General features: G+C 38.5%; 1 protein-coding gene across 1 annotated transcript in view; it reads right to left on the bottom strand.

Annotated features, from left to right (window-relative positions):
• FGD6 (FYVE, RhoGEF and PH domain containing 6) overlaps positions 1 to 11,473 on the bottom strand; it is a 71,831-nt gene that overhangs the window by 3,517 nt on the left and 56,841 nt on the right. The window contains exons 15-20 of the mRNA XM_062492534.1: positions 9,740 to 9,842; positions 9,107 to 9,253; positions 8,162 to 8,264; positions 6,102 to 6,229; positions 4,395 to 4,523; positions 2,036 to 2,184 (exon numbers count right to left, since the gene is read on the bottom strand). Coding sequence (XP_062348518.1) covers positions 2,036 to 2,184; positions 4,395 to 4,523; positions 6,102 to 6,229; positions 8,162 to 8,264; positions 9,107 to 9,253; positions 9,740 to 9,842 — 759 coding nt within the window. The remainder of the gene's footprint in view (positions 1 to 2,035; positions 2,185 to 4,394; positions 4,524 to 6,101; positions 6,230 to 8,161; positions 8,265 to 9,106; positions 9,254 to 9,739; positions 9,843 to 11,473) is intronic.

Raw genomic sequence — 11,473 nt, 5'->3', positions numbered from 1 at the left:
AAAAAGCTGATCCAAGGTTTCTCAAACTGGAAATTCAGAGTGCAGATACTTTTACTCCCTATATAGCTGTGGTTTCTTTTGTTTCTTGGTCAGGGAGCTCATAAACGTCCTCAGCTTCTCAAGGATGTAAAAATTAATGATCCTGAAGCACTCCAATGCTGCAGAACAAATAATTCTGTTTTCTGAGTGAGGGCTGAACTGTGTATATGTAAAGGTAAGAGGCCCACATAATGAGTTTTTTTTTTTTTTCCTTAGTGGAAATCTTGGAAGAACTGAATGAGACAAAGACTGTAATTATCTTTATCATGGAAATTCAAACTGTCTTTGTATTCACAGGGTATCTAAACATTAGTCACAGATGTTGGCTCTTCCTTGCCCTGAGCATTTAATTTTGTGACTGTGTGCATGTTCTTTGAAATCAAGCTTTTGGCATGAACGTATTAATCATGTATTAGTGCTCATGCACGTCTGCACACACAACTCAAACATCTACCTTACTTTTTAGTAATATTTTTAGTATTCGCCACTATCATGTATACATTAAAAACAACTAAAGTTGAATACAAATGCAAAAAAAAAAATCATAAACAGCTTAAGCATTGAACATAGCACCAGAATTTAAAACCACATTGAAAAAATAATCATTTGTTAAAATTTATTACTGCACTTAGACACATACATCAGATATTTCTTTGGTCCTATCAGGAAAAAATAGTGTCCACTGATGCAACCATGCCAACAGCATGTTTTTGTTTTTCCTTTTAAGGATGTAAAAGCAGCATTTATTCTGAAGGTTCATCATATGTCTCCTAAGGATATTAAATACTTGGAGATAGCTTGAAATTCTAAGTGCTTAATGTTATTTCTAACCTCAGTAAAACACATTATGTCAAATTTCAAGTTTTCTTCTGATGAGAAAAGCCATTGACTGAGTAAAAAAAAAACTAACCCTACTGAATGCCTGGGGGGTTTTTAGTTTGTTTTATATAGTACAAATGAGGACACAGGGAAAACAACAGGCTAGTATCTTAATTAACAAAGAAACATTTATGCACATCTGCACAAAGTACTCCCAAAAATCAAATAAAGACTTCCAGATTTTTTTCTGTAAAGAAGTGTCATTAAGCATGCTCTCAGCTGTTCAAAGTTTCCTATTGTACTGGATACTTTGTTTTTAGAATGTTCTTATTTGCAGAAAACTAAATCTGCATCCATTTGAATGTTTAAGTACTAACAATGGACTTGTAAATGCATCAAATCTTTTTAATAATGTAAAATTCATTTGGGGAAACTGCAGTGAAACCAGTCAGATAAGACAGGTGTATAAGAAAGACAGCTTACATGTATTACGTGTATTCCTTCTATGCTCGTTTCTAGTTTACCTTATGAATCATGTAATGAATGTTTTCTACTGATTCATGACCAAACTTCCACGTTATTTTATATGAAACCGACATAATACACTTGATAAATATGACTCAAAATTCAGACAGGACTTGAAGTGAAACAGTTTGTGTGAATGTTCTTTGAATGCAGCTTTTGGTCTGAGTGCATGCCTGGGTGCTCATGGGCATCAGCTCACACACTTCAAACCTTGGTCCCCAAGTTTCAGTGTTTGCTTTATTTTTCACTGCCATATATTGATTAAAAATAACTAATATGAACAGATGAAATTAAAAAAGGAGCATATAGGTTAATTCTTAAAAACATTTTTCTGGATTTCTCCAAAGGTAACATTCAATTTTCACTTGAGTAGACTAGAATGAGAGGAACAGGCAAGGAAAAAGAAAGATTTTTTTTTTTATCTTTGACTTTCTCATTCTACATTCAGTCCTTTGCAGAAAGAGAAACTGCTTCCTTCATTTCAGATGCCCTAATGAAACCAGAACCTTGTGTTTAAGTAATTTAAAACTTTCATTTTCTTATGATATAATATGGGTCTTTAATGTATATGCTTTATGTGTGAATATTAACATTCGCCACTTCTGAATTTTCTAGAAATATGCAACAGAAATGAATTCAAATAGTTTCTTACTTTTGAGCTGAATGGGGATCATCTGCCTTGAATATGTAAAATAAAGTGTTTTTGTGCAGTAAATGGAACACTCTAGACTCTGAGTTTTCACCTTTTACTTCACTGACTGTGAATCCAAGTAAAGGCTGGCTCTCTAATGCTGCCACATCCTATGTAACAGGGAAAAAAGGAAAAAAATACAAAATTAAGAGACATACTAAGACATAGTAAGGCATGCATTTAGACTCCATACACCATAGCACTGCAGTAGACAATACAACAAATTATTATAAATAGACACGCACAGAATGCTGCCCTTTTTTTTTTTATATATTCCCCGTGCACGAGTCAGGGGACAGGAAATAAAACCTCACAGACTTCAGCATCAATGATCCTCTTTTTATTTCCATGATAGCTTCTACCTTGGCTTTCACTGCATGGTCTCATCATTTTGCCTGGCTAGGACTTCTTGTATCAACAGGTCAGCCACCACCTGAGGCTCATCAAGCCCAGTGCTCCCTCCAGCAAGCTCAGAAGTGAAATGGGATGCTATCAACTGCACTGAGTATGCTGAAAGGAGGAGCTATGGAGGCAACCTGTGTTCTCAAGCATTGAAGTCAAGATCCAAATCTTTAAATGGCTAAACTTATCTCACTTTTTCTTTTTTTTCTGGAAATTAACAGGATAGGTGAAAACAAGGTTGCTGAGTAGTCACAAACAGTCAGTTAGAAAAGACCCTTCCTCATTTATCTCTGTTACTTTTTTTTTTAATACTCTTGCTTTTTATTAATTAATACAATACATAGCATTTTTGGAAAGGGAAAAACAGAATTTTTATCCTGTGTAAATTCAAAACCTAGGAATTTTGTAACTAGGCAAGGTCCTGCAATACTTATGAACAGAGGAAAAAAAATAGCTAAACCACCCCAAATTTACATGTACACTGACACATCCAGTGAAGACTTTGGTAACTGCCTCTACAGGGAAACAAAAGTATCCTGTGACAGCAGCATTTCTTGATATTGCAAAAGAGTCATGTAAGGCTGAGCAGTTTGTTTTACTGTCTCAGGTCTTCATACCACTAACAGGTCATTTCTTTTCCATTGATCTTTCTATCACTTGGAACAAATAGAAGTAGCTTAAGTGGCCAAGGCAACACTGCACCTTCCCTTTAGAGACTCTAAATAATGTATCCTGCAATGGCTCACCAGGATGAAAACTAAGGACAGATATTCCTCAGTTTAAGATAATAGGAAAGAGTTAATTTTGTGACTGTGAACTGCAAAATGAAGCTACTCTGTAAGGCTGATATCTCAGAGGAAGTGAAGCAAAACAAAATTCAAGGTGACCGTCACAGACTTTGCTCTTTTTTTACCTCTGCTAAAGTTTACTTTGCAAAGGACAGAAGAGACACAATGCTCTGAAATTGCTTTCTAATTGATGTAAAAGTAATTGTTTTCTATGTAATTATTTAAGCTGTTTTTAGAGCTACTTGGATTGGGTTTGTTTGTTTGTTTGTTTGGGGTTTTTTTGTATTGCCAATGCTGTAGTGGAAATAACATCACAGGTTTTGGACATAATTCACAAGTTCTAAAATAAAGATTGGCAGGAACAACCCAAGAACAAATCTGAGCACAAACCAGGAAATAACTAGAGTGGGGGTGGCATGGAGTGAAGAAGGATAATTCTTTACAGGGCAGGATAGGTTGTGTCTTACATTTTGAAACAAAGTGAGCCCAAGACCAATACATCCATATATGTAACAAAACATTCTAAGATGCAATAAAACTACATCCTCAGCACATGTTGGGATACCATATATACATATATATATATGTATATGTTAGAAATTATTACACACTGCAATAGGGACTACACATTCTAAATAAAAAGCAAATGCCATTAAATAAGATGCATTTCTTTTATATTAAATAAAAGGCTTAAGAAAACAGTTTGGGGAGAAGTAAAGAGATTTAGTTTACTCCTTTTTCAAGCATTCAAAATACCTTATGAAACTGCAGAACAAGATAGCTGAAGATGCTTTCATAATGTTCCTTTGCTACTACTACACTGTGATGCATGCAAACAGATTGCTCCTGTATTCAATTGACTCAGAACATACCTACAGCTGAGCAATGGTGTGCAGTGCAGAGGTACTCAAAGCTAGATTTGGAATCAGAAACACCATAGCTATATCAATGTATTATGGTATTGATCTTACTGGGCCTTTTCAAAATACTGCATTTGCAATCAGATCAAATACTGTCAAGTGATCTAATTTTATTGGTTTTTTTTTTTTCCTAAATCTTAAGAATAAACAATTTTGTTACAAAGACAATATTATCATTGGATTTTTAATTTTTAGTATGTGGTCTCTTACCTCACTAGCAGCATATGTGTATAGCACCTTATTTTTTATAACAAACCACAGGTGTTTCCATGGTTTCTTACTGCCCTTAGATCTGTGTAGGTAGCCACTCATTGTAGAGTCTTCTGTATTTGCTGAAACCTGGAGAGTAAAACCAAAATGAATCAACAAACCCTAATATGATTTCATAGTACAGCTTTTTTTTTTTTTTTTTTTCTTTTCTTTTAAACAGATTTCCAGAGCCCTACCTGTCAGAGACTGAAATTCTTACCTGATCTTGGGTTAGTTAGGTTGCTAACTAACTCAGGTGGGTGAAAGAAAAATTGTTTTGCCTGCTACCATCTATCTGGGTCTGGAAGAGAGGTTTCCAGTGAATGAAGGTTGGAACTTAAGTTGGATACAACAGGACAAGAGAGAGCTGAAACACTGAGGAAAACATACAGCTGGAGAACACACATTCCTATATAAGAAGAATCTTAGAATCACAGAGTGGTTTGGCTTGGAAGGGACCTTAAAGATCATCTCATTCCAACTCCCCCGTCATGGCTGGAGCCTAGGTGGCTCCAAGCCCCATCTAGTCTGGTCTTGAACACTTCCAGGGATGGAGAGTCCACAACCTCTTTGGGTAACCTGTTCCAGTTCCTCACCCTTATAGTAAAGAATTTCTTTCTGGTATCAAATCTAAACCTACCCTCCTTCAACATATGAACTTGTCCTATCATTACATGCTCTTGTGAAAAATCCCTCCCCAGCTTTCTTGTAGGCACCTCTTCTGGTACTGGAAGGCTGCTCCAAAATCTGCCTGGAGCCTTCCTTTCTCCAGAATGAACAATCCCAAGTGTCTCAGCCTGTTCTATTAGGAGAGGTGCTCCAGCTCTCCCTCAACTTAGTAGGCTTCCTCTGGACTCATTCCAGCAGGTCCATGTCCTTATTATGTTGGGGACCCCAGAGTTATAATGCAGGTGGGATCAGAGCAGAGCAGAGGGGCAGAATCCCCTCACCCTGTTGGTCATGCTGCTTTGGATCTTGCACTTGCAGCCCAGGATACAGTTGGTTTTCTGGGCTGCAAGTGCACGTTGCCCATTTATGTTGATCTTTTCATCTACTAACAGCCCCAACTCTTTCTCCCCAGGGCTAGCATCAATCCACTCAGCCTGTATTTGTGCTTGGGATTTCCCTGACCAACATGCAGGACCTCGTGCTTGGCCTTGTTGGGTTTTGTGAGGTTCACGTAGACCCATCTCTCATGCCTATCCAGGTTCTTCTGGATGGCATCCCTTCCCTCTGGTGTGTGGACTGCAACGCACAGCTTGGTATCCTCAGCAAACCTGCTGAAAAATCACTTCCTCCCATTCCCAAGACCTACAGAAAGCAGGGTTTCACTCTGCCTTTCCTAATCATTAACCAAGAGCTGAGTTAGTGTAGGAGTCTTGTCATTGACTCTTGGTACAGTGATAAAATCACAATTCAGGGAAACACAGGGAAGCAAGAAAAATTACAATTTTAACTATAGCTCACAGTCTCACAGGTGTTTATGCAGTTTACACAGTGCTTCACAGTTCATGTCCCTGCCTATTTAAAACTAAGGCCCAAATCTCAGAGACACATTTTGACTTTTGATTCTGGATGAGGTGGTTAAAATAAGATTTTTTTTCCCTACTCTCAATATTAATTATATAATAACAACAAGGCACCACTTTTGACCAATAAAACACTTACTTCTTTGAGGGCTGCAGGAATTTTTTTCTGCTTTCTTCCAGAGGGAATACTTTGTAATACTGTAGACAAGGCACTTGATGGAGATTTATGGTTGACTGGGGATCCACTCTTAGGAGTGCACTGGTTATCTAAAATGCACAGGATGAATATATTGATTTCAAGTCACAGATGACTAAACACAGGCAATTCATTCTTGGACTTTTCTTCTTAAAAACAGCTGGCACTTTTATTCAGATTACAGGGTTACAGTAGTAACACCTAATCACATTAAATTCAGCACTGAATTAACTTTTCATTGTTATCAACATCATGAGTTAGAATCCCCCAAATCACAATCATACTAAAAAAGCTCCAAGAAGTTTAACACTAAACAAATTGGTCTTGTTGGTTTTCAAAGTCTGTTTTCTGGGTGTTGTACTACCTTTGGTCATAAAGAGGGTGAAAATTAAGTCTTAAAAATCACAGCAAATTTTTACAGCTGTCCTCTATGTTGTCTGTACTTTATCTTTCAATTCTCTGCATCTGTTAACTTCTCAGCCTTATTCAATAGGGATGGTCCTCTTCCAGCACACACACACTTCTGGATGTTCCTATCTCCCAGCATGGGCTGTCTTTCTCTACTGCCACAGAGAGTTACTTCATCTCTCTTGGAAGACTTCTGCAATACTTCACCTGTTCAAAACCCCTTTTTCTAGCAACTACCACCACTTTTTTTACAGCTGCACTTGGAATGAGTGGTTTAATAAAGCCTGCTTCTAGTGTTGGCCCTGAACTCGGTGAGGCTCTGAAATAATGAGAAGAGCAGGAGAGCAATGTGATTGCTGTGATTGCCAGCTGTAGTGCACCTGCTCCCCATCCCTTTTCCCAGCCTCAGGCAGCTGCATTGCCTGCAGCACAGCAGCCTCTAGTGCCCAACGCAGACCCCTGCAGGTGCTTCAGACAACGGCCTTCCCATGACCGCAGGCTCCCACGGCCATTTCCAGGGTTATCCATGCTGCTTTCCGCACCCCTGCGAGAAATGTCACCCCCAGTGTGCTGGGATCCATAGCTTTATCCTTTCACTGGGCACCACAGATTTCCTGATACCCTAGAGAGCTCGTGTTGCACTGGAGCCTCTGCCGAGGGAAGGGCAGAAAGCTCTTTTAGTCTGTTTACAGCTCATTTGTGTACTTTATACTTGAGTGTTTCAACTTAATTCGCAGCAAGTCTTGTGAGATGGGACTGGATTCCCACCTCACTGGGAGGTGCTTCCATTGATTTTACACTTGTTTCTGCAGAATGACATGAAGCTTCCTCAAAGAGATGTACTAGAGTTTTCTCACGATAAGTACATTGACCCTAGACCTCCTCTGTAAGCAAATGTTACTACCATTAGGCTATCCAGCCATTGCTTTCCACAGGGCACCACATTTTCTGAAAACATTGAAAACTGCTCTAGCTGTTTTATATTGAATTCCATATTGCCAGTGTTCAGTAGGCAATGGTTAGGAGTTTGCTTTCAGAACTGAGGTACAGATATGCCAAATCCTTGAATTGCATATAAACTGAGGCTTGAGAGTAGCTTGAGGCCAGTTTATAGATCTGAAGAGACTCAGCTTCAGAAAGATTAAGGTCTATGTCTCTACAGAGCTCCAGAACTTCAGCCATCTCAGCAGCTTAGCTGGCAAAAATGAAATTTACAGACACACAAGTTACAGAGTGTAAAAGTACACAAGAACCTCCTGGGAGGTCAGGATAAACTGCAAGGACTCTAATGTATACTTGTATCCTGTGGTTAATGAAGAGCAATGTAACACCCGTTATCTCAAAAGGAAAGCAGCATAAGCTACATGTCATTACTACAAGGTAAAGGCACACATTTCTGGAAGGAAGAGCCAATATATGGCAAATTCATTTCCTAGCTTGCTCCACAGAAGCTTCTTGGTCTTAGAATCTCAGGTGCCTATTGTTTTCAGGCACCAGCAGAATAAAGCACTTGAACCCAGCAGTAAAGATAAGGCACATACCATGTTACAAAGGCCACAAAAGAAAGACAGACAGTTTGGGGAGGTTTTCTTTACCTTGCTTTTGTAGCTCCCTGAAGCAATGATCACATACTCTAGCTGGCTGGTTTTTCATATAGTCTAAGCCATGTTTGTTTGATGAACAAGCTTGACAGACAATCTGTAAACAGAAACAGATAAAAGCATTATTTTACATGATGTGCACCTGTAAATCACCAAATACCCAAAGATATTCACTTCAGCATTTTTAAGCCCATAAAAACCTGAAATAGGCACTATTTTACAGTGCAAATGTTCTAAGATCTTGGCTTTTTCCTGTGTCTTTATGCTCAACATGCTGTCCTTTCCTCTTCTAAATGATAAAAAACTAAATATTAAAAAATAAAAATCAGTGAACTAGGAATCAATAAGCCAACGTTAATGATCCATTAAAAACAGAACAAGCCTACTGTGTTACTGAACTGTTTCAGTCACAGTTTTTTAAAAATAGCTAAATAGCTATTGCTCTCTTGGTGATTTCTCTACAACACAGATGTCTCAACTGCATTGCATTCTAATTTTGTATTCCCACTGGATTAAAACAAGAAATGAAAGTTATATCTAATAAACTTTATCTAAGTGTAAAATATAAAAGAAGGTTGTGCTAACTTAAAATCAGAAACCATTCTCTTATGAAAATTAGTGAGGAAGCTACTTTTTCATTTCAGCTAACATTAATGGGTATTATGTAATTGCAAAATAACCATAAATAGCAGTCCAGAATGCAAAATAACTAACACGTAGCATGTTGAAGATTGAATACTGGTCTGTCATAACACCTGTCTGAAAAACCCATCCCCCAAGTCCCCAAACCACCAACCCGAACATGTTGGCTCTAACCCACATAATTGTGTCATAGTACAGTGTTGCTCAGAAGAGTAGTTGGGGTGACAAAGCTCCACCTGAATGTCACACAAGGAACCTGAATGAGCGACTGAAAAGCTAACCACAGAATCACCCAACCTTCCCGCACGCCCTGCAGTGGTGCCTTCTCCACGTCAGCGTGAATTCACTCGTACAGATCATGCACATCGTGGCTCTTGTGTCAGGGATCCAGATGGGAGCCTTTGACCCCAGAGGACTATCTCCTTCCTGTTTCTCTGCATCTGCCTGAGATAACATAGGCACAATATCATTACATTCAGTGAGGAGAAATAGGTCTAATATTCACCAGTGGTTATAGGATAATGCTGATGGTGTTGGAAAGCCTTCTCTGGTAAGTTGTCGTGGCCTTAAATGTTATCTACTATTTAATCAGTTACCATTACAATGCAAGCCTGACAACACAGATGCAATTAATGACTTTCAAGCTTTACCAGCCTACTTGGATCAATAGCTGCTTTATCTTAAAACCTTTTCATTTCATCTTTCCATGCACAAGGCTACAGACAGAACAGTGAAATCTGATTTGGGTTTTTGAAGAAAGTAATTTTAAATGTATGAAGTAGGTAACACTATGAAATATTCTACCATCTCTTCAATTATTTACCATCCTGTTTTATTATTCATCATGCAGTACCTCTTGTTTCTCTAAGCACCTGTCAGGAAACCTTATATTCAGAAAGGGAACAAACCAACAAAAATGGTAGGATATACCTCTTCAAGACTTTTGCTCGGATTAAATGTGATTCTCTTTTTTGTATATTCTTCAATCGACTTGGAGATAGCTTCTAACCACTCATCTCTTTCTGTAGCAGAACTGTTGGAGTAAAAACCCACAAAAGTGATTTATTATTATTAACATTCTTAGAAGCAAGTGTTGATTAGAATTCCACTAGCTTTATTGCACATTGGAGTAACTCTCTTGCAATTTCAATTTATAAAATGTCTACAACTCCTTCTGCAACTGGCCTTATTTATTAACTTTTGCCATGGTGTTAGTTATTTATTTTGACTAATACTAAGAAAGAATTCTTTGTTTGTTGTTGTCATGTGGATTCCCTCCTTTCCTTTCCTCTTTCCAAAATACTTGTGCTTCTTTTAAGGCTTGTCTTCATTGCTTCACCCTCCTCCCCAGACCCTTGAATAGCCTGAAAAATACTTGTTTAAATAATGCTCCCAGAGCAAAGGCATGGACCTTCCATCTTGAAGCCAATCTGAAATTTCAACAAGCCTTTTTTCTCCCCACTTCCTTCTGTCTCAGAGTGCAGTTTGTTATACCCAACCCTGTGACACTCCAAGCTTCTGTCAAATAAAAACACACTGACTCTTCTCCTGCCTTGTGCTCCTAACTGTTTGCTCCTACCAGGTCATGCTACTTTCAAATAATAATTTTTTTTCCCCAAAACGTTTCCATTGGATAAGCTAACTCAAAGAGACAGACAGGTAAGCTTAGTCCATCTCTTTTTCCCACAGCTGGTGGATCACTAATCAAGTGCAAGGAAAGCATTAGGCTGAAGTGGCACAGCACGAGGAGCACACGGAGTACCTGGTGCAGCAGGACCCTACAGCTATACTGGATTATGTGCAGTGCCAAAGCACCTCCTCTGTCCATGGGCATAACACCATTTTCATAAATTGGTGCTGTTCCTGCTGTAAACGGCAGCCTACTATCCTTTCTCTCAGTCACTAGATCTTATTTTCACTCTTGTGCCAGAATACACAGTTATGCAGCAGGCTGGATTGGGAAACAAATCTATATTAAAGCAAGCCATCAACCTGCCCTTCCTCTGGATCAATTTACCAACTAGGTTCATCACACAGCTGAACAGCTACTTGTGCCAGCCACACAGAGAAGGCTCTGAGAAAGGATGAAGCAGTTTTGCAGCAGAGGAACAGCTACACTATTTAAGATGCCAGGCCAGCTTAAAAAGGGCTTCTACAATTTAAACAAGAATCCACACCCAATATATTTTTCTATTCCCCACTTTTTAGTTGGTATCAAATAAATTAATTTGTTTAAACCAAGGAATTGCACGCACATATATAGACAGGAAAGTTAGGGAAGAGGTAAGCAATGACTTGCGCAAATGGGATGCCTAACACCAATTATTATTTATTGGTTTTGTAGGTGAATTTGGAAGCTTTATCATCTTTGGACCTTTAAGGAAAATATTTTGAATGGGGGGTTTGAATGGGATGAAACTGAGTACTATACAGAATCAGAGAGAACAAATCTGCTAAAGTAAACACACAGGAAGCCTGTGAGGCTCAAGCAAAAGAAAAAAAAGATCTAGCACACACAGCAACAAAATCAGAACAAAAAGAGAGGAAATAAGATACATGCAAGGGAAAAGCAATGCATTAGTGTTTGTCCCAACATTTCACATTCTAAGTGGAACATTTGGTTCAGTCTATTTACTTTTGCTTCTTCATCTGGAAAGAACAACT

Source organism: Cinclus cinclus, chromosome 4, assembly GCF_963662255.1.
Source record: "Cinclus cinclus chromosome 4, bCinCin1.1, whole genome shotgun sequence".
In the NCBI taxonomy this organism is placed as follows: domain Eukaryota; kingdom Metazoa; phylum Chordata; class Aves; order Passeriformes; family Cinclidae; genus Cinclus; species Cinclus cinclus.
Note: the sequence above shows the minus strand (reverse complement) of the source record. Positions and strands in the feature narration are given on the sequence as shown.